The sequence below is a fragment of the Eucyclogobius newberryi genome, unplaced genomic scaffold (assembly GCF_026437365.1).
Source record: "Eucyclogobius newberryi isolate DKJ021-1_F unplaced genomic scaffold, fEucNew1.0.hap1 SCAF_2, whole genome shotgun sequence".
NCBI lineage: Eukaryota > Metazoa > Chordata > Actinopteri > Gobiiformes > Gobiidae > Eucyclogobius > Eucyclogobius newberryi.
This window is the reverse complement of record NW_027315834.1, coordinates 42,549,871-42,576,621: the sequence shown is the minus strand read 5'-3', so window position 1 is coordinate 42,576,621 and position 26,751 is coordinate 42,549,871. Positions and strand designations below refer to the sequence as shown.

Below are 26,751 nucleotides of genomic sequence, written 5' to 3'. Positions count from 1 at the left end.
CAGGTGCTGGTGAAAAAAAGAGTAGTAAAGAGTAAATTATTGCTATTAATCAAAAAGGACAGACTCAATAAAGTTACCTCTATATATTAACGATAATACAATGAGTTAGAAGTATAATTTTTTTAACCAATTTATTGCTCGTCTTATTTTAGATTGGGGCTTCTTCTCTTCTCTATGAACGGGAAACGCTGAGATGTGTCTAAGAAATAATTTGACACCTAATATGGGCCGATGCAATAGAAATAGAACCCAGGGGGTCCTTTAAGCTCTGCCGATAATTTTAGGCCAATATAAGACCCATTTTAATAATTTCCCCCCCCCAAAATATATGCTATGGGCGTCATAAGGCGCTGGTACAGCTGGCAGCCCGGTGTAAACGCTCTCTCTTCTTTCTCACACTTATTGTGCTTCATCTCCTATATTTTGTATATATAGTTAGTATATTTTTTCTATTTTACTGTACGATAGGGACACGCGCTGGAATAGTTTTTTATTCAACTGTTTTTGACTTTTTTCGGCTGGATTTGAGCGTTTTTCGTTGTGTTGTTGTGACGTGAGCTAGCTCCGAGCGAGCCCACCAGCCCCCGCGCCCTCCGGCCGCCGCTAAAGTACGGCGTGTCGTTGGTACACGTTTATATACACGTTTATATGAAAGAGGAACTTCACGAACGATCGGGACACGCACTGGAATCGCTTTAAATTAACTTGTTTTGACTTTATTCGGCTGGATTGAGTGTTTTCGTCGTGTCGTTGCGATGTGTCTTGGCTCTGAGCCCCCCGGCTCTGGCCCCGCCCCCCGGCCGGCGCCGTACCGCGTTTACACAAAGGAGGAACTCATGAAACTGCCGAGAACAGTCGTCTTACCCGGAGATCGTCACGTTATCCCGGCGGACATCCTAAGGAAAACGCAACGAGGCAGACGAGCTGGACGTAATCTCCGAGAGAAGAGAGGAGAAAACAGGAAGTCGGTTCCCGCCGTAGTCATGGGTAACGTGAGGTCCCTTCAAAATAAAATGACGGAAATAGCGAGCCTCATGCGGTCCCAGAGGATTTATAGGGACAGCAGCGTCTTGATTTTCACAGAGACCTGGTTAACAGCAGAAATGCCAGACTCTATTGTAGGTTTGGACAATTTTCATCTGCTGCGGGCGGACAGAACGAGAGAATGCTTGAAGAAAAGAGGAGGAGGTCTGGCGGTGTATGTGAACACGAGCTGGTCCAAACCCGAACACTGCACAGTGAGGGAGCAGCTATGTAACAAGGATATTGAACTATTGGCTATTGGCATGAGGCCATATTATCTGCCCCGGGAGTTCTCACATGTGATTTTGATCGCAGTCTATGTGGCCCCGTCTGCCAATGCTGAAAATGCTTGTGAAGCACTGCTCTCCTGCACTTGTAGGCTGCAAACACAGCATCCACAGGCTCTCTTCCTCATCTCTGGTGACTTTAACCACGCGTCTCCCTCTTCTGTTCTACCAACATACACCCAGTATGTTACCTGCCCCACCAGAGAGAATAGAACATTGGACTTGTTTTTTGCCAACACCAAGGAGGCTTATTCTTCTTCCCCCCTCCCTCCCCTGGGCAGCTCGGACCACAACCTTGTACATCTGAGGCCTGTGTATGAACCCATCGTGCGCAGGCAGCCTGTGGTGTCCCGTGAGGTGAGGATGTGGTCTGCTGAGAGCGAGGAGGCTCTGAGGGACTGCTTCAGCACCACTGTCTGGACTGAGCTTTATGACCCACATGGGGAGCACATCAACACCATCACAGAGTGCATCACGGACTACATCAACTTCTGTTTTGAGAACATTGTTCCCTCCCGGACGGTGCAGTGTTTTCCAAACAATAAGCCATGGATTAACCGTGAACTGAAGGCTCTGCTGAAGGAGAAGAAGAAAGCCTTCAGGTCAGGGAACAAGGAGGAGCTGAGGACTGTGCAGAAGGAGCTGAGGAGGAAGTCAGGGAGTGTGGAGGAGCCTGAAAACCATCTCGGGCTTCAAAATCCCCCCTGCCCAGACAGAGGGGGATCTACAGTGGGTGAATGATTTAAATGCTCACTTCTTGAGGTTTGATCGATCACCCGTCCCTCCCCCTGCACAGCTGCATGCTCCCTCTTCCACAGCTGGACAATGCCCTGCATCTGTTCCTCTTCGCTTATCTGCCCCGGACCGTCAGCTCCCCACTTCGCCTGGACTCACCCATCCCCCCAGCACACGGTCCCCCTGCCAACCACTGACTGTCACAGCAGCACAGGTGAGGAGTGAGCTGAAGAGGATTAAAGTGAGGAAGGCAGCAGGACCTGATGGCATCAGCCCCAGGCTCCTTAAGTCCTGCGCAGATGAACTGTGTGGAGTTGTGGAGCATGTCTTCAACATGAGCCTGAAGCTGAGGGTGGTACCACAGGTCTGGAAGACCTCCTGTCTGGTACCTGTGCCCAAGACACTGCGCGCCAAAGACCTCAACAGCTTCAGGCCAGTGGCTCTCACGTCCCACCTGATGAAGACACTGGAGCGGCTAGTCCTGGACCACCTCCGCTCCACCGTGAGCTCAGCCATGGACCTGCTGCAGTTTGCATATCGGTCTGGCATCGGAGTGGAGGACGCCGTCATCTCCCTGCTGCACCGCTCTCTCTCTCACCTGGAAAAGCCTGGCAGCTCTGTGAGGATTCTGTTCTTCGATCTTTCCAGCGCCTTCAACACCATCCAGCCGCTGCTCCTGAGGGACAAGCTGGAGACGGCTGGTGTGGAGTATGACCTGGCAGAGTGGATCCTGGACTACCTCACAGACCGACCCCAGTTTGTGAGAGCCCGGAACTGTGTGTCTGACACTCGGACCTGCAGTGTGGGGGCGCCCCAGGGCACTGTCCTCGCGCCCTTTCTCTTCACCCTTTACACTGCAGACTTCAGACATGACACGGACAGCTGTGTCCTGCAGAAGTTCTCTGACGACTCTGCCATCATCGGACTCATCAGGGACGACGATGACGGGGAGTACAGAGGACTGGCGCAGGACTTTGTGGACTGGTGTCAGCGGAACCACCTCCTCATCAACGCGGGGAAGACCAAGGAGATGGTGGTGGATTTCCGCAGACGCCACTCTACTGCCCCCTCACCAGTGAACATCCAGGGATGGGACATTGAGAGAGTGGACTCATACAAGTACCTGGGTGTTCATCTGAACCACAAACTGGACTGGACTCATAACACAGACAGGGCCACTCCTGAAGACCTTCTACGACTCTGTGGTGGCATCAGCCCTCCAGTACGGTGTGGCCTGCTGGAGCAGCAGCATCACAGAGAGGGAGAGGAAGAGGCTGGACAGAGTCATCAAGAAGTCCAACTCCGTCCTGGGCTGTGCTCTGGACTCGGTACAGGAGGTGGGGGACAGGAGGGTCCTGGCTAGATTCACATCTATGCTGGACCATGAGTGTCACCCCCTGCAGGACACTCTCTCCGCTCTGGAGAGCAGCTTCAGTGAGAGACTGATCCACCCTCGCTGTGTGAAGGAAAGGTTCCGTAGGTCTTTCCTTCCTGCTGCTGTCAGACTTTATAACAAAAACTGTTAGTACTGAACACTCGCAATACTGACCTAACCTAATACTGATGTGCAATTCTGTCATATGTGCAATTGCTGTTGGAATTCATGTGCAATTCATGTGCAATTACTGTGAAATTCATGTGCAGTCTATGTGCTATCGTGACACATATTCATGTGCAATTACTGTCGTGATCACATGCAATGGTATTTATGTATTTATTTATTTATTTATTTGTCTATGGGAGTTTTTATTTATTTATAGGAGATCTTCTACTGAAAGTGTTTTTCAGACTTCCTATAAGTGATCTGTTCTTCTGTATCTACCTCTGTATCTACCTGCGTTGCACCAATGAAATTTCCCCATGTGGGACAATAAAGGAATATCTTATCTTATCTTATACAATATATTGTCAATAGAAATAATTTTAGACATCCGCGGACTGTAACCCTTTTTTACAACAAACCAATAAGGGAGCAGCGTAATCACATTTGCACTGAAGTGTTGTCGTTCCTTTCAGCTGTTTGTCCACCCAAAGCTGATGACCAATATATCGGTCAACCTCTAAATAAATATTTTACACACAAGTAAATTTTGTTTTTTGTAAAGGACCTTTTCCCATTCAAAAGCTATAATACTTTGTTTAAATTGTTAATTGCTACGGCCACGGTACTAATTTCTCATCCTTCTGAAACTCATGGATTTTCGTGTGATAGAAATTGGTCCTGTAACTTGATAGTTGTTCCTTTTTATTTGACCTAGATCACGCCCAGTTGACTCGCATTGTTCAGTGAGTGTCTCTTATCAATCATAAAAGCCTGCATCTATTTTACACATTATAAACGGTAAAAAAAAAACACAGGCCCCTTTGCTTTACAATAAAGGCAGCTTTTCACCTCCATTTCAAGTGTGGAGAGGCAGACAAGCTTGCCACAATAACGGGCACTCTACCCGGCCACTTGCCCTCATTTAAGATCTTAGCGTTTTTGCCCCCAGCCTCGCTAATACACCTCCTCTTCACAATCCCACTGAGGTGTTATTGTGTCTTTGTGAGGTGGGGACTTCAGAGTCGGGACAGTTGTCGTCACCTCAACGCTCAGCTGTTTTCCAGATGTTTGGCTTCCCTCCGCCCGCAGTCCCTGAAGCTCGCATACCAACCCCGCACAAACCACGACGGCGTCTATTTTTAAGCCGATGTAGTTTCTTTAAATGCCAGGTTTAAGTTGGGGCGAGAGACAAAAGTGACTGATGGAATGAGATGTGTTGCTTTTGAAAGCATGAGGTCATTTTTGCAGGGAAATACTTACTTTAACAACACTTACGTGTGTGTGTGTGTGTGTTTTGGGATTTATCCAAGCCCCAAATGTTCCCTTTCTCCTTTTTTTTGGAGCCACGCCAAGCTATGAACAAATACCAAACTGGATTCTTAGCTTTACGCCAGTCTCTGCGTTTCATTCTTTTCGGACGCAACTTTGTCGACTACGTCATTCTTTTGTTTGCTGTCAACTTCGCCGGTCCTCAGCGCACAATGGACACTCGTTTCCTGTGTAATTGTCTGTGCGTGCGTGTCCGTAACGGTCGAAGAATGTGGTGTTGTGCGGCTAATGTGCTGCTTTTAGTGGGCTTTCACCTTCAGACGCCTGAGACGATCCTCTGTGTCTCCTAAAACCTCCGTCCACCTCTGCACCGTTGCTTTCTTTGCCTCGTGGGATGGAAGTGCTGCTTTACTGTAGTCGCACTCATCACGTCTCTGTGAAATTAATCATAATTTCAGCTAGGTTATAGTTGGAGTCTGTTTGCTTTATTATTTACTGTACAATTAGGGCTGCAACAATTAATTGACTAATCGTGACTCGTCGGCTATAACAAATAATTGCAATTGTTATCTGGACTACACAGACTTGTACAAAAAATATCGTTTAATGACACAGATAGGGGTATAATAAATCATAATAAGTGCTTTAAGATAAAAATTGCAATTTGAATGAACGCGGTTGGCAATTTGCAAAGGCTGCAGTTTTTGAAGCACCATAATTGCCTCTAAATTGCCACTAAATATCCTCTTATCCTGTATAAAAGTGTTAGCCCTTTAGTTTAGATAGGTACAAACATCTTCTGAAATCTATGTGTAGTTTGTCAGTCTTTTTGGCAATTCTCCTGGCTGCATTTTACTGTGCACGCTGAGCTTTTTGCATGTGTTTTTGAACTACAAATGAACTAACAAACAACTAAAATATCAACATTGAACAGAAACAAAAAAGAACGTCCACGCTAAAAAGGTCCACGGACTTTGGTCCTGTTCCGTGTCATGTTTCAGTCTTGCCGGATCGGTTTCGGTGGTATCCTTGACAACGCGTGTGAAAGTTTTATCAGCGCTTGCCACGTCAGCTTGTCTCAATAAACAAAATGACCGAACTCTAATGTATGTATGATAAATGGTTGTATTGAATCTACTTTATGCCACCGACAATGAACGATTCCGTGAGTTGCTTTAAATGAACGGCAGAATGTAATGTGTTTGAAGTTTATTCATTTATGTATTTGCAGACTATTATTTAACCAGGAAATGTACATGTTTTTAGTGGGAGGGGAAACCTGCGGAAACATGAAAGGGAGGAAGGTTCGAATCCCCTTGGGCAAGACACTTAACCCACCTTGCCCCCAGTGTCTGCGAACATCTGGTGTGTGATTGTGTGTGATTGTGTGACTGATTCCTGTAGGATCAGTAGGAATCAGGGTAGAAAAGCGCTTTATAAATGTGAGATAAAATAACCACGCAAACGCTGCATGAAAAGGTCCCACGCAGCTCGAGTGTCGAACCCAAGACCTTGCCACCCGTTGTTGCGTCATATATATTAGACCATCTACAGTTCAAATGTCATTGAACAAGCACAATTTGGGGGGAAATATCTAAATTGTATTGCCATTGCGCTTAGATTTGTGATTCATGTTTTAATATTGTTCAAACTAGTTCATATTTTTAACGCGCTGAAAGACCGAAAAGGCTTATGAACTGAAAAACTAATAAAGTAATTGCATGTATTTCAGGAGGGGGTTTGCATGGTTTTTTTTTCATGCAGAATAAGACTGAATATTTTGTTGTTCGTGGAGATGAAAATGGTGCTTCCAAAATTGCTGCCTTTGCGAATTGTTGTTGTAATTATTATTATGGCCGGTCGAATGTCACGGTTTATCAACTTCTGAATGTAAAAGCCACTTTTTTTCAATCTGTTTCAGTGAATTTAGCTCATTTCGGGTCAAGTCTCGGGGCAGGGCGTGGTGTTGAATCTAAATGAAGTGTGTGGGCTGAACAGTTTTGGGAAAGTGGAGGCGGAACACGTTGTTTTTTTTTCCAAAAGCCGTTTCTGTCCATTTATACACTATATATTCTTCTTTCTGTGTTCAGACTGCCAAAGGCTACGTCCTCATGTTCGATGTGCTGGGGGCAGGAGAAGACCGGTATCTCTACGAGCCTGTTTATCCACGGTGAGTGTTTTAACCCTCATTACCACAAGTATTAAAGGCTAATCATAATAATAAAGCCTTGGGCCTTTTTAGTCTGAATTATGACGACAGAGTGATTAAGAAACAGGATACGTGCACACACTATGGATTCCGCAGCAGTGCAAGTGCCCACGGAGATGAGACGATTTGATACACAATAAAGTGGAGCAGAGATTTGGATGATTCATTTTCGAGTAAACGTGTCAAGTCTTTTGAACAGGCTCATCCACGCAGAACCAACACAAAAGTGGGTGTGGTTTAGCAGTAAAACCATCTGCATTGGTCCATTGGCCTCGGGTGGATTATGAATAGAGACATGACATGAGCTAAGTTTCGACTGGCCCTGGCGCCCCAAACCGGTTGGAACTGTTCTGTTAATGGTGGTCTGCGTTATCAGAATCAGTTTTGTTGCCAGGGAACAATTCACAAACTAGGAATTTGCTTAGGTGTTAAGGTGCAACATAAAACAATGCATGATAATGATAATGATAATAATAGTAAAAAGTACAGACTATGTCCATGCACAGAGTAAACATTTACCCTCCATTTATTTCACTTCTACATCACATTTAACATGTTTTTATGTAATGCATTGGTTTGGATAATGTAAGATGTATTATATTAAAGGCGCAATGGACAATTTTTCGTCGATTTGAGAACGCAGGCAGAAGTGCGCATGCCACTCCCCCGTGTGGACTGATACAACACACACGTGTGTTTGTTTATTAGCGCAACGGATCGCATCGCATCTCTCGTCTCCCGTAGATTTCCGTCTACTTCTGAGTCAGCTCGAACAGTCTTTCTCCGTCTTCATTTTGCCCTGAGGGAACACTGAGGGAACTATATTATGATCGATCAATGCGCTTAGACACGCAGAAATGTGGGACGAGCTGCACGCGGCTACAGGTGAGCGGTAGGTGCGTTTTATGATTGATGCGTGGCAGGACTAATCAGCAGTCCACGCCACGAGGAAATAAGACTCAGATTTATGCCAAAAAAATCGTCCATTCAACCTTTAATTATTATATTTTATTTTGATCCCAATGCGAGTGTTGTGCAGGAAACCGCTAATGTACGCGAGCTTTGTTTCGCTAAGTCCGTCGGTTCAACAAATAAAGTTAAATACGACGGTTTATCACAAGATCAAGTTGACGTGAGAAATTATGATTTTTTTTTATTTGCTTTTTTCCCATTTCCAGTTTGCTTTTTCTCTCTTATCCAATCATCTCCCTCCCAAAGCGTTCTAGGAGCCGAAAATGAGCCTGATCGCTTTGGAAACTCGACGTCTCACTTACGTTCTTCACGTTTGGTTCTTCTTAAATAGACCGGTACAGTACCGGTACCGTTCGTGATCAGCAGACGAGTCAAAACATGGCTTTAGCGTGCAGTTCTTTTCACTGGTGCCTCACATTCCTCAGCCACATACCGCGATAGTGGGACAAGTCTGGACAAGTTTGGTCATTCTGGTTTCCAACTTGAAAGAACTTTAGCTCTTTTACTTTTCCCATTTGATGAATCTTGCATCTTTTTGTGGCAGGGGGAGTTCTCGTACGAAGCTCAACCCTGGTTATAAGGAAGAACAATGTGCCCCGGCTCTCTCCTTAGAGATGAAGAAGCCTGTGGATCTGGAAGCGCCCATCACCAGGTAAATTCATGTGTCTATTACAGTCTCATCCACATTTCTCACTCTGCAGACCTGTTGAAATGCGGCAAGTCCGTCTCATTCATCATCAACACATGATTTCATCTGATATAACAATTTAAGTGCAAAACACACCTGAAAGAAACAAAAGAAGACTATCCAAACTGATGCACATACTACTCTAGGAGGATTATTACTTCCCCATACTGTATATATCTAAAGTGTTTATAGTATTTAGCTCAACAGTCACTGGCAATTGTCCTGTGGTGGCAAAAATCTCTCGATAAGACAAAGAAGCAAGTTGTCTCGTTTCAAAAGTAAACTGTTTAATCTTGTGGCTGAATCAGAAAGAAACTCGTGTGGACTCGGCCATTCTCAAGGTCACTGGTCTCTCGGGTACAAAGGAACCAAGGAGCAAATGGGACATCAAAGAAACAGGGGTTTCAGGAAGGAGACAGTACATAACATTTCCATTAATTCAATTCACATGTCTTGTCTACACTTTGTCCTAGTGTGAAACAGAACGTGGGACTTCCTAGTCACTCCAGGAGGTCCGGACATGTACATTTCCAGGCCAAGAGGAGTTGTTTCAGGCTGTTGACTATGTTAGAACTAAATTCAATTGAAAATAGGATTTAAAGTTAAAAATCAAAGGGCCAGATTATATTTTTCCACAAGAGTCCCAAAACATAATTGGGGAGAAGCAGTAATATTCTCTGACCATCCCATGAGCCCCCGCGGTGCCTTTTGAAACTTTCATTTGAATTAACCAGAATGACTCTGCTGCAGTCTCTTGGGTACATTAATCGAACCCACTTTTCAGCCTCATTGTTTTGTTTGTTTTTGAGCAACAAGAACTGGAATGAGTCAACGTTTTCTTTCTGTCACTTCAGGCTTTTGTGTTGAATTTGCCTCTGGCTTTGTCTCTCGTGTTGTGCCGTTGTCACTTCACCAATGTCTTTGTGATAGAACTCCCATCATTTTGTCACAAAGGTTTTTCACCCCCAAGTCCTCTGAAAATGGCAAGTTTCAAACATCAAAACAAAGAAGACGGTGGCGTTTACATGATGTCATTTCTAAACACAAAGACGCTTCAGTAAACGTACACAATGAGCCCTGGCAGCGGCGTGTGGCGTCACCGCAGCCGGACTAGAAACATTTTCAAAGCACATCTGGACAGTGAATTTGACGGGTTATCAAAAAATGCACAATATCGAGAACGTCGTTTGGAAGATTCAAAATTTTTATGTCGAGTGTATGGTTTATTCACAAGTGATTAGTTGAAATATTTGTTAACTAATTGTCAATCGAATTATCGTTTTAACTGATCCATCCATAGAGAGGTTTCAAATCATGCCATGAGCTGACAAAATACATTTTACAGCTCAAATTGGACGGCAAATTACATAAAAATGCTGTAAATTCAGTGTATTTGATGAAAACAGTCTTTTTTCCACGATTGTGCTCCATCAGGCTCGTCAAACGGCTTCACTTCAGCTTCCTCTGGGTCAAATTTAGTAAAAAAAACCTTTTCATCAATCGGTAGACTAATCAAAATCTTCTGTTTCTCCATTTACATTTATTTTTAGACATATTTTAGCACATTTCTGTTGGACGGACATGAAGGTTGTTCGAATGTGTAAATGTTTCTCAATATCTTCCATCTCTAATCTTTGTCTGTTCCCTGTTTTGCGTCAGTTTGCAGACCCTTCAAGAGGATCTGTTGGCGTGCACAGCGGACGGTTACCTTCACGTGCTTTACTGGGAAGGCCTCGGAAGCAACGGCCGCAAAACCATCTGCCTTACCACAATCCCCTTCTCACTGGACCTGCAGGCGGCTCGAGGTTAGACCACAGGAGGCGCACGCAAACAAAACACCGCCGTTGACAAACTTGAATGCATTTATCGCGCAGTTATTTGTGTTTTAATGTTTCAGCGCTTCATAAATGCGTCTGTCCGTAGGTGGTCCCTCTTTGGATCTGGAGGGAGTTCACATTTGCTGTATGGAGTATTGCATAACTCTGGACGGCTTTGCTGTGGTGCTAAGTGATGGACGACTGGGATTTATCTCACCAATTAACAACACCGTAGCAGCCGATGTAAGAACTTGTACTCAACTTGAATATAGCTTTTTTTGTAGGGCTGGACAATTTGGTGATTTTGTTTCATATGTGTAACGGTCCGATATTGTCGGTGTAATCCCTCATTCGTCCAGGCGTGTTCCATAGTAGAAAAAGCTTCAGTTGTAGTCATCTGGACTCAGTTAGAAGAAATAGACGTTTCGACTCTCATCCAAGAGTCATTGTCAATAAAAGAATTTAGATCGAGAACTCCGATATTAATACTGTTCTGTGGTAAGACCCGCCCATTGGGCGGAGCCTTCCTGAAGTAGCAAGAGTTGTTTGTTTCAACAGAAACTCCCCCCTTGTATCTACCGAGCTAGCCTATTCAGAATTTTAATGGGCTATTAGAATCCTCTTTGTCTTTTTGTCCGATTTGTCCGATATTGACAAATTACCCTATATTAATTTAGCTCTAGTTTTGTCACAATACTAACGAAGGAATAGGTTCAATACTCAACATTACACATTAGAATAAACAATTCCTCAATTTTACCATGTGATGTCATACTAGTTCTTATACTCTCAAGCTCATTATAAACCTGTTCAGGAAAAGCTCATTTTTTATGTTTTAGTTTTTTATGTATCAAAACTTGTTCAAATGAGTACCGATATCTAGTTTTGACACTAGTTTTAGTGTCTGATTTTACTTGCACAACCTTATGCATTTATATATTTTCAGCTGCAACAGTCTTTATGTCATTTGTGCATCAGATGTGTCTTTTTAAACAGACTTGGGAGTTGAAACGGAAATGGAAAAATAATTACTGATACACTAAAGAGGTGGCTTTATTTATATGTGAAGTCTGCTACAGCTTCACTTCACGGCCACAACAGCTAGACAAATATCAGTTATAGGTTTTTTAATCGGGATTGGGTCATGCCAACTTTTAAGAATGATTTCATAGTCATATTTTTCAATACAAGTCTGTCACTGCAGTGCTTGTGTGAGTCATCCCATTCTGGCAGATTAGAGCTTGTAGAACACTTTCATAACACGCGATGCTATGCTATCATGCAATGTTTCCTCCTTTCATTTCAGCTGGTCTTGAATTTAAGCATGTGAATGCTCTTTGTGAGTACTGTAATTGTTATTTAAATTATGACAAAAAATTATATATTTTTTTTTTTATGAATCAAGCCATTTTAAGACTTTTAATCACTGTCTCAATAAATCAGATTTTTTAAATTCGCATTCATGGGTTTCGGGCTATATTATTTTCTGATTTGAAGGATTTTGTGAGGACCTTTTGCTGTTCAAAAGATATATTTTGCTTTGAATTGAGCTATTGCTATGACAACAGAGGACTGTTACCATGCCAAACTCTTCATATTGGGAAGTAATCCTTATCCTAATCCTTATAGAAGGCACTTGTGTGTGTTCATGTGTTTCAGACTCATGAACGCACACGAGTGCCTTCTATGTATCTATTTATTGCATTAAAATATGCAAAATAGGTCAAATATCTATACAAAGCAATAAAAATACAACTTTGATTTGGCATGTGTGAATAGTGTGTGAATTAAACACAACTGGTCATTTACCTGAATGTTGTGTTTTGTTTTGTTAATGTCCACTTGTATCAGCAGCTTCAGGGCGTCTGGGCGGCAGAAGTGACTGACGGCACGTGTGTTGCTGCCAACAACAAGTACAGACTGATGGCATTTGGCTGTTCAAGGTAACTCCCTTTTTCTTCAAAAGATCCTTTCAATTTAAATAAATGATCTTGCTGGTCTGGAACATCAACTCCTTATTTAAGTTAGGCATATATATATAGACTTGTGTGACGGGATTAAAACATTTCTATTGAAGAAAAGAAGCCTGGGACAGCCTTTTATTACAGTCCTTCTGTCATCTAATATTCATTAAATCATATAGAAGAGAATGGAACAGCTTTTTGTGCAAGCACACTATAATAACACATTTCAGTCATTAAATAAATTGGAATGTTCATGTCAGTCCTTTGCAGACACAGAAACAGGCACGACTGAGCGACATTGGGGGCTGTGACTTATTCAGCTCCTAATGGCACAGGGCACAAAGGAGCTTCTGTACACATTTTTCTTGGCACAAGGAAGTCTGTATCTGTGATGGAAGTGATGGAACAGTCATCATCATCTTCTATGATCTTATGACTGCGCTGCTTTACTGTAATGCAGGGACAGCTGAATTTGTGCTCTGCCTGTGATTTTGCAGCTTGTGCCTGTGACATGCCATCTGTTTGTTCATAACACATTACCCAATTCATTTTGTGCAGACAAATTTTTTATTTTAACTCATTATTCATGGGTTTACAAAAGGTAGTAAATTACAACTGTGTTGCCAACTTGCGTATTGAGGACGCATTTGACAGGCCCATGAGCTGGAGAAGCCAAACTAGCACTGAGTCTTGATTGGTGCAGGAGCTGAGCTGTAGGTACACTGGAAAAACCTCCAAACTTGGATAATAAGTAAATACTACGTATTTCAACCACTTTTTATCTTGTTTTGGGTACATTTTTACTATCTGAAAGTAAGATTGCAAGTAGATTTTTATTTTTTTTTACTTCAAATAAGAAAAAGACCGCCTGTTCTCACTTGAAATGAAAAACAAAATGCTACTACACTTCAAATAATAACAGAATGTCCCCGAAGTCAAGATACACTAGACTAGAAACAAGCCATTGCGAGTGATATCGGAAGGTCAAAACCCTTTGGCAAAAAAATTCACAATAAAATGAAAACTAAAAGTACAAAAAAAATCTACAAAACCTAAAAAAGCCTTACAATTGGAAACTTACAATTACTAGACTTCTATAAGTATTACAAGGTATTACAACGTAATACTACATACAAGATAGTACTAACATAGTACTAAAAATACTGAATAGACTGCAAGTACTAGGATTACTAGAATTCTAAAAGTACAAAATAGTACCACAACATAGTACTACAATAATACTACAAATACTGCATATACTAAAAGAATCCTTGTGTGGAAAATACTACAAACATTAAAAGTCCTGAAAAAATGCTTACAAACTACTACAAAGCTTAAAAGATCCAATAACACCCTGACCTGATCTAAAATACAGCAATGTTTCTGTGGATGTTTCCGCAGTCAATCAATGAAAACAACTTCATTCAATCACGTTTTGACTTATTGTCTTATTTAAGATGGTACATTTTTCCAGTGTAGTGTCCATTCAGATCAGAGGACACTGAGGTGTACACACAAAGGTTTACACACACTGAATTTCACCTTTCACCAACATTAATGTTTTGAGTTTAGTTAATCCTCTGTTTTCTGTTGCAGTGGCTCTGTGCTGGTTTACACGATTGACACCACAACAGGAGTCATGCAGCTCAGCCACAAACTGGAGCTCACCCCAAAACATTACCCAGGTGTGACATTTACACTTGTTTTAATCCTTTCATCTTTCACACATTTGTTTTGAAGATGTCACTTATTCTTTTTGCTTTAGTTTGTTGCTGGCTTAAACGTTCACTTCCCTCTTTAATCAGAGGTGCAATTTAACACTGGTTCTCTTTTTCAGACGTCTATAATAAAACCGGCGCAGTCAAACTCATTTGCTGGTCACCTGACTACAGCGTTGTCATGGTTACGTGGGAGTGCGGAGGCTTATCCTTGTGGAGCGTCTTTGGCGCTCACCTCTTTTGCACGCTGGGAGAAGACTTTGTGTAAGTGGGCACAACTGCGTTATGAAGAGCAGGAAAAGTAAGACCGTTTAGTGATTTAGCATGTGTATTTGTATTTCTTTTACACAGTCACCGTTCTGATGGGACAAAGAAAGAGCCCATTAAAATCAGCTCTATGGTCAGTGTTTTTTATATAACGAGTCCTTGTTCCTGAAAGCCTTGTGTTGTGCTGCGTATGCTCATGCGTGTTTCTCTTCAGAGCTGGGGAGCGGAGGGCTATCATCTGTGGGTTATTCCTAACAAAAGTGTGAGAAGAACGGAAGAGGAGCAGGCGGTCCAGGATGAAGAGCTAAAACCCCCTCGGCCGGGCATTTTGCAGTTTTACTTCATAAAGAGCGCCCTCACGGTTAACCCTTGCACGGTGTGTGGATGGATACAAAACCTTTTTTAGCTTGAACACGGCTAACTCTTTCGACCCCTCACTGCAGAGTAACCAAGAGCAGGTGCTACTTCACGGGGAAGACCGGCTGTACTTGACCTGCGGAGACCCCGGACAGGTCCACAGCTCCCTGGACCCTCACACACACCAGCCCCCCAACTGTGACGCCATCTCTCAGGGACTCAGCACTTTATTGGGGCACAAGCACTGGCACGTCGTCCAGGTGGGACTGATACTCACTTTCATCACCTCAATGCTTTTCATGACTGAGTTTGAATACACTTTTAATGCAAACTCTTAAATGTTTCTTCCAATCCAACTTCATTTATTTCTTATTTCTTCTCTTTTTAATAGATTCATAGCACATACCTCGAAAGCAACTGGCCCATACGTGTAAGTAACATTATTTGTTTGTAGAAAGCCTATTAATTTAGCTAAAACAATTGAATATTTACTCTTTGCATTATGATTTCAGACGATTTGCATGCTTTAGTCTGTTAAGGCGTTGTTTGTTCTTTTGTGTAGTTTGCAGCTATAGACACCGCGGGCCAAAGCATGGCTGTGGCTGGGAGACGGGGGTTTGCACACTACTCAATATACACACGGAAATGGAAACTGTTTGGAAACGTAACTCAGGTACGTCACATCCAACGACTGACACTAAATAATCAACAACAAAAAAATGAGACGATGTCTTGACTCGAGCACTTGACATGAACAGGAGCAGAACATGACTGTTACTGGGGGTCTCGCCTGGTGGAACGAGTTTGTGGTGGTGGCCTGTTACAACTTTAATGACCAGCAAGAGCAAGTGAGTGGCAAATCGACAAACAAATGCATGATTTTTCCTCTTAACTCGTCTCTACCCTTTTTCCAGTTGCGGCTGTATCTGCGGAGCTCGAACCTGGACAATGCCTTTGCCTCAGTCACAAAGCTACATTCGGATACTCTACTGCTGAATGTTTTTCGGGACATGATCATCTTGTTCAGAGCGGACTGTTCCATCTGTCTCTACAGCTTAGAAAGGAGGAACGACAGGTGCGTTCAGCCAAACTCCAGCTGTTGTTTAATTGCACCATCGGCGCAGCACTTTCTTCTCGTTGTAAGCGGATGCTCCTACAGCTTTTTATGCTTCAGTATTGTATCTGCTGATGTGTTTTTAGCCCGACTCCATCTGTTAACGTGGAGCTGCTTCAAGAGGTGTCCATGTCCCGCTACATTCCCCATCCAGGTCTCGTGGTCTCTGTCACTTTGACGTCTGTGCGGACAGAAACTGGCATCACGCTGAAGGCCCCGCAGCAGGTGGAACAGACATACCTTTGCCGTGGTTTGTCGTTACGCTCCTGTGCACCTATAACTAAAAGTCTTCCTTCTCATTCCAGGCGTGCGTGGCTGAAAGCATCATGTTAAATCTGGCCGGCCAGTTGATCATGCTGCAGAGGGATCGTTCAGGGCCACAGGTGCGAGAGAAGGAAACTGCGGTCAACAACAAAAAGCCGGTATGTTTTTCATCCTGCATAATTACAGTTTAACACATTATTGAACTTTTAGACACAAAGGCAAACGAACCAGCGGTTGAGGCCTCAGATGTGTAAGGGGAACATGTTTTTGTCAGGTTAAATGCACACTTGCAACTGAAACCCAAGCAAATGTTCTCAATCCTGAAGAGACACTGATTGCAGACTCAATTCAGTCCATACCGGGCAGTTGAGAAGGCACAAACAAAGAGACGTTAGACACTGGCATGAAACGATGACCAGACTGAGAAAGGGGTACAGCCTCCTCTGCGGGTCCTCGTGTGAGTGTGGCTACGCTTTTAATCAGATGTTGTAACGTGAAGAGAGCATGTTTACTGTATATCAATGTTTATTTAGTCTTTATCATAATGTGTATGTTCGGTCACAGTGTGTTTTGACAAGCCATGAAGGCGCGGCTGAAAGGGAAAGGTCATTATGACTTTAGCAAAGCATAACAGGGCAAGGGAAGGGGGCTGTGATGTGAATGAGAACCTGGGTGAAAGTGAAATGCAGTTGTAGCTCACAAATCTCGGCTAAAGTTAAATCCACCTTCATTTTCTTCTGATTTCTTCTCTTGCAGCTACCATTTTGTCCACCTGTTGTGCTGGCCCAGTGCGTAGAGAACGTTTGGACCACCTGTCGCTCCAACAAGAAAAAGCGCCACCTGCTGGAGGCCCTGTGGTTGTCCTGTGGTGAGGCAGGCATGAAAGTGTGGCTCCCGCTGTTTCCTAGAGACCACCGCAAGCCCCACTCCTTCCTCTCCCGCCGTATCATGTTGCCGTTCCATATAAACATTTATCCGCTGGCTGTGCTGTTCGAAGATGCCCTTGTGCTGGGGGCGTCCAACGAGACGGTGCTGTATGACGGGCTGCAGGGCTCCTCAGAGTCACTAGAGGCGCTGTTTCCTTACTGCACAGTGGAGAGAACGTCCCAGATCTACCTTCATCACATCCTGAGGCAACTGCTGGTCCGCAATCTGGGGGAACAGGTAAATTCTCCCTATACATATACGAGAGGGGACAAGATCTTGTGAGATTATCGAGCCACTAGACTGATCTTTTTGTATTTGCATGGAATAGCTTACAAGCGGGTTAAATGCTGGCGAGTTATATTTCTTTAGAAGCTGTAGTTCCAAAGTTCTAGAATGAAAGCAAACGTATAAAATATATTTTAAAATGTGAACTGAACCATGCAATTTATATTTGTATTTACATTAAACCATCCATCGTGGAGTGAACCACGAAGGTTTGGAACAAAAAAACTATCTGGAATGAAGTCGGACAGAGCAATCAAAATGTCCAATAACTCTTTAGTCCTTGTGGAGGTAGTGAGTAATAGTGCATGGGATAAGAATAATCCATGTTTCTGATTCTTTATTGTAGGCTTTGATGCTGGCCCAGTCCTGTGCTTCGCTGCCGTACTTCCCTCATGTCATGGAGTTAATGGTGCATGTGGTGCTAGAAGAAGAAGCCACATCACGGGAGCCCATCCCCGACCCTCTGCTGCCCACTGTGGCTAAGTTTATCACTGAGTTCCCCTTGTTCCTCCAAACCATTGTCCACTGTGCCAGGAAGACGGAGTATGCCTTGTGGAATTACCTTTTTGCAGCTGTAGGAAACCCCAAGGATCTGTTTGAGGAGTGTCTGATGGCTCAAGATCTAGACACCGCTGCCTCCTACCTTATTATTCTGCAGGTAAGTTTTGTTAAACATCTCCATATTGTAGCTAACCCACGTTGTCTTAACATATAATCTGTATGTCTTTTTTTGTCCAAGAACATGGAGGTGCCAGCAGTGAGCAGACAGCATGCCACCTTACTGTTCAACACGGCTCTAGAACAGGGAAAATGGGAGCTGTGTCGGCACATGATCCGATTCCTCAAAGCCATTGGCTCTGGTGAAATGGACACGCCTCCTCCCACTCCTACTGTTCAGGTGACGTTTGATTGTTGTGATACTGCAGTGTGTGATATTTGAATCACAGATTAACTTTAAAATGTTTTTCTACAGGACCCCAGCTCAGGAGGGTTTGAGTTTTTCAGAAATCGCAGCATCAGTTTGTCCCAGTCAGCAGACTCGATTGCTACAGGCAAATTCAATCTTCAGAAGACATTCAGTATGCCCAGTGGGCCTTCTGTGAAAGGGTATTAAGACAAACTGTTTACTGTGTTCTCTCTGTCTTTGAAAATATGTGCTTAGATGTTGTCTTTGTCTCAGGCGTGACGTGGAGTGTGCAGAGAACATGTACATTGATATGATGCTGTGGCGTCACGCGCGACATCTGCTGGAGCAGGTGCGCCTCAGAGACCTCGGCTGTTTCTCTGCTCAGCTCGGCTTTGAGCTCATTGGCTGGTTGTGTCGTGAAAGAAACCGCGTGGCTCGGGTTGAAGATTTTGTTTTTGCATTAAAAATTCTACATAAAGATTTCTTGTGGCCATTTCCTGTCATCCCTGTTAACTCTCCTCTAAAGAATGGAAGGTGTCCAGGTGAGTTTTATAACTGTGCTTCAAATCAATTATTTTTGTGCTGTGAATGTTCTTCAACTCACTCATTTTTGTTGCTAGAGCTGAGCACCAGGCTGTTAAAGGCCGAGTCTGCTGATAGCCTTTTGAACAGTGACATGGACACGGGGCCGCTTCAGACCACTCAAAGCACCAGCTCATGGGTGGAGGGCATGGCCCAGAGGACCAAAGACATGGACACGGCCTCCTCTGCACACTCAAACCAGCAGTCGCCACAGACCCAAGATGCTTTTCTGTCTCTCGTCACAAATAAAGGTTCCAAGGCTGTATTCCTTTGTGCATATGTTTGTAGTGTGCAGTATGTTATATCTAATGTCTTGTCCTTTAGTGGAGGAATACAGTATTGGCTCAGCTACTGACCTGACGGAGACGAGTTCTGTGGTGGACGGAGACTGGACAATGGTCGATGAAAACACTTCAACACTATGTTTGAGCCAAGCTGAACTGGAGCATATTTCCATGGAGCTGGCAAACAAAGGCCCACACAAGTCTCAAGTTCAACTTAGGTGGGTCTAGTCTGAACCATGGAAATGGTCTTATTGCTTTGCAATGTTTTCATGTGTATTTATTTGTTATTACTAGATACCTCCTGCATGTGTTCATGGAAGCAGCCTGCCTAGAGTGGTGCGTAGTAATTGGTTTGATCCTGAGAGATGCCGGTGTCATCAAGCAGGTGATCAGCTTCATGGACCACCCGGAAATTCCCCCAGAAACTGTAAAGAACATAAAAAATGGCTTATTAGCTGTTGAGGCGTGGGCGTCCACAGACTGGTGAGTATCAGCTGACTGAGGAACACTCTTCTAAAGGCAAACCTAATATCTAATCTAATAATCTTGTTATTTCAGCTTGGGATACAAACCATTTTTCAACTTGATCCAGGCACAGTTACAGCAGCTGCTGGAATTCACAACTGAACAGGTACAAGTTGAGGCGTTTCAGGCCAGCAGCCTGTCAAAGCTTGGGGTCACTGAGGGGCAAACAAGCCCAGCAACCCCACGGCCTGAGGACAATCGAGGAAGCAGCAGTCCTCTAGGCCTGGCACTGCCAAACCTCGAGCCTGTGGGGGGCTTTTCCCGGCAATCGGCAGAAGACTGTCCAGACGAAGAGACAAAGGAGCAGGAGGACGAGGAGGGAGCTTATGACTGCACCTTGTCCTGAAGCCTGGACTCTGTTGGACTTTGATGTGTAAAGTCTTACTGAAGATAGACTTGCACCATACAGGCCCTTACTTCAGTGCTAAGTGTTGACTGTAATGCTGTGCCATCAGGACTTTAGCACAATCCCAGCTCATTCACTTTAACTTTTTGACATTTCCTTTTTGAGAGAAAAAGTATTTAGATCGGCTTTACCAACTTTTAAGAAAGAAGTGAGAATTTTAGCATTGGAAAATGAGAACCACTTGAGAAGCGGCTCTAAACATTTACAGACGCTCTAAACTATGTTCCAGCCTCCGGAGATGGTGCACTTCATTTGTGCACAGCTGTTTCATACCTCATGATTTTAAAATATTTTCTGAGAGTCTTTTTATAAAGTAAGTGTACAGTACAATAATATTTTTCTACATAACTCATATAGTCCCAATTCCATATAAAAATATCTATGAAATGCAAAAATTAATATGTGGTTTAGGATTTTTACAGAAATTATGAAAAGATTATGTATTGCCAGTTTCTTACCAGTCAACAGTACTGCTGCTCATGTATTTTTCACTAACTCTATGGGGCTGTAACAAAATCCCCTCCGTTTTGACCTGACCATCCTGAGTGATGGGAACCGGAGCCAGTATCAGTTATTTACTTTCCTCGAACAAGCAAAGCAAACATCAGTGTTGAGGTGAGCTCTCAGTATGGGAGAGTGCTGAACAGGCCAGATTTAAAGCTGCAGTGCAGTGAAGGGCCTGGCCAACGCCGTAGTGTAGAAGGTAAAACACTTTCACATTTAAGCTTGTATATGTTGCAAAATGTAGGGTTGACGTTTAACAGCCCATGAGCATGTCACGCTTCTGTATGGCTTTGAGTGAGTGGACTTTATTGTGTTGAAATCACTTTGATAAAGTGGTGGGTATATAATTGAGTTTTATTGTATTAGACATTATTTATTTGCATTGCTGTGTTGCAAACTTCGAGATGTGCTCTGTTTATCTTTGGACTGATGAACCTTTAGTTAATCAAACTTTTGTATTGGCTCTAAATGTTTATCACCTTAAAAGTCAGTATTATTTTGTCCAGTGCTTTGAAATGTTTCTAGACTTTACCATAACTTTGGTCGGCTCAATTTTACAGTATAACCTTATTTTATCCAAACTTGCTTTTTTACTTTCTCAGGTTGACCCTTTTTCATAGGAACATTTGCTCTCTTGTCTGTATAAACAAATTACCGGTATCGTCTGATTTTCATCAAAGGACAAAATAACATTATGGTACAGAGTGTCAGCTAATGTTCACACAGAAAAGGGCCTTGTCTGACGATGCCTACAGCTACACTACTCCGCTGTAAGCTTTACTTGAATAACTGACAAACCAAAGACTATGTCAAGAGAGGCCTTCGCTTTGCTCCATTTGTTTTGGTTCACTATTTTAACTTGAATTTCCTCTTCATCACAAACAATTCAAGAAATAAACTGGTGATGACTGCTTGACAATTTCCTAAGGAAATGTGTATTTCAGATCTTTTTGTTTTTCCTCCTGTGGGTGATGAGGGTCGTAGATGGTGCCACCTTAATGTTCATTTAAGGTAATGCCTGTTTAAGCAAAGATTTTCAGTGTTGTAAAAATACAGTTGTACAATTTACAATACAGTCTTTCCTACAACATTTTCTACTCTATTTTCCCTTGTACATAAAACATGAATAAATTATTTTTTAAAATGAGATGTGTTTTTTGTGCATGTAAAATGACAAAAATGTTTTAATAATTTTAATAGTTGTAGAAGTGCCATTAATAGAAGCATTTTGCATAAACATTCCAGTCAATAACAAGGGACACCCTGTAACCAACAACCACCAGATCAAACATCCCCAAATTAACAAGTGAAAAAAGTGAAAATAAGTCCAACTAAATCTTACAGAAGGCATTTTAGCATAACATACATTTTAGACATTTCTATAAACATGGGGATGAAATGTATTTTGACTGTTACCTGTGGTGTGCAACATCTACCACGAGGAACTTGCACAACAGAAATATACCACCAATACTTAATTTATTAAGCTTTTAGCAGCACTGGTTTTTCACAAAGGTTACAGCACTTTGCCCACTTCACCTCAGCAGCTGGACTCCCCCAGGGGCGGCTCTGAGGTGGGCTCTCAAGTTTAAATGTAGTGGTTTAAAACACCAATGTGGAAATCCTTGTTTTTTGGCTCATTTTGTACTATGAGATAGCCTGCCAGCGCCGCCCCTGGAGTCCCACATATTTAGCTCCTTAAGACATTAGTATGACAAGTTATTATATCATCAACCAACTCTTTATATTATGTTAATAAAGGATTTGTCTCAATGACTCTGGGAAAACCACCTTTTTCATTTTTATTTAGTTAAAAAAAAATCTCTATTGCTATTGGCTCGGTGCACAGAGGGGCAGTCTGTCTGTTTATTTTTAAAAGGGTGCGTACCCCTGTACCTATATTCCCCCTTTTCTATGAACGGGGGAAGTACGCTAACATAGGCTACTGGTTCAGGTTCCACAGCCCCAAAAGTTGTGCATAAACGTATGGTTTTACAGCATAAAATATAGCAGCATATAACCCCGTCCTAAACCCTCAGGGAAAATAGGTACCTGGGAACACAGGGCTGACCCCTTTTGAAAATTGCTAGCTCAAGGTTAGCATGAGTATTTCCTGTCCAATTAATTTCTATGGTGTTTTCACCATGTCAGTCTAAACATATATATAATATAATATATATATTTTATATACATATATAATATATATAAAATATTATATATATTATATAATATATATATATATTATATACAACAACATGACAAAGACTAAGAAACAGGTGAATACTTTACCAAAGGACACTTGTGTGTGTAAAGGGATGTGTTTGTGATGTGATGCTAATGCTACTGTTGTTTAAAAACCAACAGCTGTCACCTTATGCACAGAACCAATTTTCAGATGTGTGGGGTTTTTGTAAACATGCTTTTTACATAAATGTCTAACTATACTATTCCAATTGACATTTGAGACAAACTAAAACCTTGAGGACATTTTCAGAAATGGTGAAAAAGTCATACTGCATCAAGTTCAGTTGTAATCTATATCAGAATATTACTTCAACATCTTTTATTTTTGCAAAGGATAAACCGCTCACATATAAGTTGTACAGTGTGATGCCACTCAAGCATTAACAGTTGTGGTTCTTTGGGAAGAAGTTAAGGCCATCGAACAGGCAACATTAGAACTTTAGGACAGTACGTGGTCTCTCAAGTGCAAACGCCCAAGAGCCAGAATAAAACTAAAGAACATTTGTGTTGGAAATAACAATACTGAAGTGCATTTGGTTAAACAAATAGACTTTCTAGATAGACACAATCAAACAACTACTTAATCTCAATCCACAAATTGTCTTATCATAAAATCTTCTGGAATAAACGCAAGGTCAGTGGTTCCTAAACGGCGGTTCAGGACTGGGCAGGGGTGAGTCCCCTTAAAATTTAGATTTATTTAAATCACAATTTGCCGTTTTAAGTTTCTGTAAAAAGCGGATCGCATCAGCAGTTAAGTACCAGAGAATTGGAATTGGGGGGGAAACATAAAACTCTGAAGCACCAAGCAAATGCCATTCATCTACATCAACACCCCTTTTACAGGCTTTCAAAGATCTTAAAGTTCAAATCATCATCAAATCAATTTATTTTTGTAAGGCATTAAAGTTAGTCCTTAACATCCAAATTCATACTATATTTTTAATCTCCCACTATTGTTTGTTGAAGTATCATAGAAAAGGTTCCAAAGGCAGTCATCTGGACAATGCTTTATTTATTACACAAGATGTTTCAACTTCCATCCCAAAGTCATTTGCAATCTCCTCATTGTCCCGGTGATATCTTTGTCATCTTTTCTACGATGAATCTCTCCTGGATAAATGAGGGATTACACCGGTTTGTTGAAGTAGTAAAATCAAGTTTGTGTGAGAAATATCCAGTTATTTTTTACAAATTATTTGGTAACAGGAGTTTATAAAAACTAGTTATATTATCTTACAGTAGCAAGCCAAAGTAAATAGTCTTCATCTCCATGTGAAAGAAGTTGATGACGTTGGTGAGGTGTTAGGTTACTCGTTTTTCTTCACACCTCAGCAGCTCACAGTTTAGGACCCACAAACACCACAGGTCAGTTACAGGGAAAGTTAAAGAAAAGCAAACGTGACCTCAAACCTAGAGGTGCACCATGTAACTTTTCTGGTGGAGGGTCTCCGTGGAGATGATGTGGCGTTACCTGAACGTTTCACAATATGGCATTAAACTTCTGCCTCTCCATTGAGACAAAGAGTGAATAAAAACACCTCTAATAAATGCAAGGCAGGTCCTTTTAATGCCATACTGTGAAACATCCCAGCCCAAACAATATCTCCAAAGAGACAAACAGGGGCGAACCTCTCACCAGAAAAGTTACACCTGCACCGTTAACAGCTTTCACCCAAGGCCATCAGCAAATTAAGACATAAAAAATAAATATATTTCTCTATGACTAGATTTAAAGACAGTAATTTGTGTCCTAATCGGTTCTTTCACAGTATAATGATGATAATTAGCATTCCTCATTGAAATGTGTGAGGTTCAGGACAGTGGCTACAAATCAGCATCATGAGGAATTGTAATGCGCAGTGTAAGCAAAAACAAAAAGCAAGATGTGTTGGCATAAAGTAATAGGAAGTGTTTCCCTCCCATAGATACAAATGACAGGCAGCCATGTGATTGTGAAGGAAGAGTGTTAACAGAGAGAGAACAAGTCGAGGCAGTATTGAGGGCGAATGAGGGCAATGGAATAAACGTGAATAAAACAAAGGCACAACAGATCAAGTAAAAAACTTAACTCCTTTCTCCAGGAGCAAGCACATGACCACAGTGGCCGGAGGAGCAGTTTGACAGTGAGCTTCGAAAGCTCCAGACCAGAGGCATGTTCTTCCTGTTGTTAGCTACTACCAGCCAGCAGACACAGTGATGGAGGTCTCCCACTCAACCATACCGGAGGTTCATCAGGGCTACAACTTTATATTGAGTCTTAAGACCTCAACTCGTTGCTCCAGTGGCCTTAGTATCTGTACATATCATATGTACTGACCCAAGATGACGGGAAAGCCCATTCAGGAAATCTGTGAAGGATTTCTTGGAGCGGAGCAGTCCTCTGGTCTTTACCAAAGAAATAGTGAGAGGAAATGGCCACTGAGATCATCCCTCCAGGTCCCGAGGGGTCTGGATCCCTCTGAGGCTGGAAAGAAGTTATTTTTGAAAAACATTTTCATTACCTTAATCAGGTCCCACTGTCATTATCAAAATTAAACATTTGTGTAAATGTGTTTTATTTACCTGTATTTCAAACCAGAATGTCCAAGCAGGAGCATCAAGACCATGAGAGTAGAAGACAAAATACTCTCCACTGAGATCATATTGAGGCGTTCCATCTCCAAAAGACCAAGTGGACAGACTGGCTCCACGATGAGGCATCAGATACAACGACATGTGACTGGGTCCTGCTCACAAAATCATTTAAATATTCTCAAATGTTGACTGGGTAAATCTAGTTATAACAGTGACTACAACTTTACACAGGAACACAGACCTTTGGCACTGAAGGTCATCTTGATAGTTCCCCAGCTCGTCTCTTCTTTGGACAACAGGCTGAACTGCACAGGAGAGCTGGGCACCACTTCTGCAGCAGGAAGGTACCAGTTCTTCCTACAAGAACAAAACTGATTCAAGCTGTTGCATGAAGAAGATCAGTAAAATGCAAGTGCTGGAAGAGTATTAAGACGGACTTGCTGAGGAACCTCACAGGGAGGAACCATGGGTAGCCACAAAAAGGCCGGTCTTCACGACAGTGCGTTCGAACAGAGTCGTTGAGCTCTGGGATGTGAGGTGTTAAATGCTGAATAGCTGTAAAATCAAAGCTATTGATCCAAAGTCCGGAGTCCTGACTTTCCACTTGTCCTTGTAAATTGTGAAAAGTCCGTGTTGTATGCTACATAGAATGCAAAAGAAACACAGAATAAAAGTGAGACCTTGCATACAATTAATCTGATTCAAGAGTGCTTGGATTTTGAACCTGAATAAAAACTCTTTTAGGCTTTGGGCTTTCTGGACGGCCTGAATATGGGAAGAACAGGCCTGACGACACAAACAGGAACATAACCAGAAAAACAGAGCCCATGCCAGTCAGGATCCATTTTGTGCTTCGCATCAGGTAAATAAAGTGAAGCTGAGGCAGAAAATGGGCACTTTGAGTGAAACAAGCATTAGTCTTCTAACAATTTTGACACTTCTGTTAGAACTTACAAAATAAGAGGATAAGAAGATGGTTGCCAATGTAACTAACGTAGCCAGGACCACTTCAGGGGGAAGCTCAGTGCCACTGCGGCCCATTATGGGTGTGAAGATCTCAAACACCACCCAGATGAGGAACATAAAGTGGACATACGGTAGGGCTAAACCCATCAAATAAAACACACAATATTTCGCTGATGCTCCTAGAAAGAAAAGATGGTTGTAAATTCTAGAAAGATACACTGCTTTATCACAACATGGATGAAAGTGTAATTACCTTTATGCTTAAACTCTCTGGCCAGCAGCAGTCGGGTGGCCAGGGGAAAGGCCACCATGAGCAT

The 26,751-nt window shown here is 42.5% G+C and overlaps 2 protein-coding genes across 2 annotated transcripts in view; one reads left to right on the top strand and one right to left on the bottom strand.

The window, feature by feature from the left end:
• ric1 (RIC1 homolog, RAB6A GEF complex partner 1) overlaps nt 1-21,794 on the top strand; it is a 28,809-nt gene extending 7,015 nt beyond the window's left edge. The window contains exons 3-27 of the mRNA XM_072453076.1: nt 6,948-7,027; nt 8,583-8,690; nt 10,386-10,531; nt 10,650-10,786; nt 12,395-12,486; nt 14,104-14,192; nt 14,345-14,489; nt 14,577-14,625; nt 14,707-14,868; nt 14,936-15,109; nt 15,241-15,279; nt 15,412-15,522; nt 15,608-15,697; nt 15,764-15,924; nt 16,050-16,188; nt 16,269-16,385; nt 16,984-17,391; nt 17,786-18,097; nt 18,179-18,337; nt 18,413-18,546; nt 18,620-18,888; nt 18,967-19,179; nt 19,253-19,430; nt 19,507-19,695; nt 19,771-21,794. Coding sequence (XP_072309177.1) covers nt 6,948-7,027; nt 8,583-8,690; nt 10,386-10,531; nt 10,650-10,786; nt 12,395-12,486; nt 14,104-14,192; nt 14,345-14,489; nt 14,577-14,625; nt 14,707-14,868; nt 14,936-15,109; nt 15,241-15,279; nt 15,412-15,522; nt 15,608-15,697; nt 15,764-15,924; nt 16,050-16,188; nt 16,269-16,385; nt 16,984-17,391; nt 17,786-18,097; nt 18,179-18,337; nt 18,413-18,546; nt 18,620-18,888; nt 18,967-19,179; nt 19,253-19,430; nt 19,507-19,695; nt 19,771-20,083 — 4,014 coding nt within the window. The 3' untranslated portion in view covers nt 20,084-21,794. The remainder of the gene's footprint in view (nt 1-6,947; nt 7,028-8,582; nt 8,691-10,385; nt 10,532-10,649; nt 10,787-12,394; nt 12,487-14,103; nt 14,193-14,344; nt 14,490-14,576; nt 14,626-14,706; nt 14,869-14,935; nt 15,110-15,240; nt 15,280-15,411; nt 15,523-15,607; nt 15,698-15,763; nt 15,925-16,049; nt 16,189-16,268; nt 16,386-16,983; nt 17,392-17,785; nt 18,098-18,178; nt 18,338-18,412; nt 18,547-18,619; nt 18,889-18,966; nt 19,180-19,252; nt 19,431-19,506; nt 19,696-19,770) is intronic.
• A 33-nt stretch (nt 21,795-21,827) lies between these two features.
• ermp1 (endoplasmic reticulum metallopeptidase 1) overlaps nt 21,828-26,751 on the bottom strand; it is a 16,767-nt gene continuing 11,843 nt past the window's right edge. The window contains exons 9-15 of the mRNA XM_072453075.1: nt 26,688-26,751; nt 26,423-26,613; nt 26,193-26,345; nt 25,906-26,108; nt 25,710-25,825; nt 25,457-25,620; nt 21,828-25,358 (exon numbers count right to left, since the gene is read on the bottom strand). The exon at nt 26,688-26,751 is cut by the window's right edge and continues 111 nt beyond it. Of these exons, the coding sequence (XP_072309176.1) occupies nt 25,182-25,358; nt 25,457-25,620; nt 25,710-25,825; nt 25,906-26,108; nt 26,193-26,345; nt 26,423-26,613; nt 26,688-26,751 (1,068 nt within the window). The 3' untranslated portion in view covers nt 21,828-25,181. The remainder of the gene's footprint in view (nt 25,359-25,456; nt 25,621-25,709; nt 25,826-25,905; nt 26,109-26,192; nt 26,346-26,422; nt 26,614-26,687) is intronic.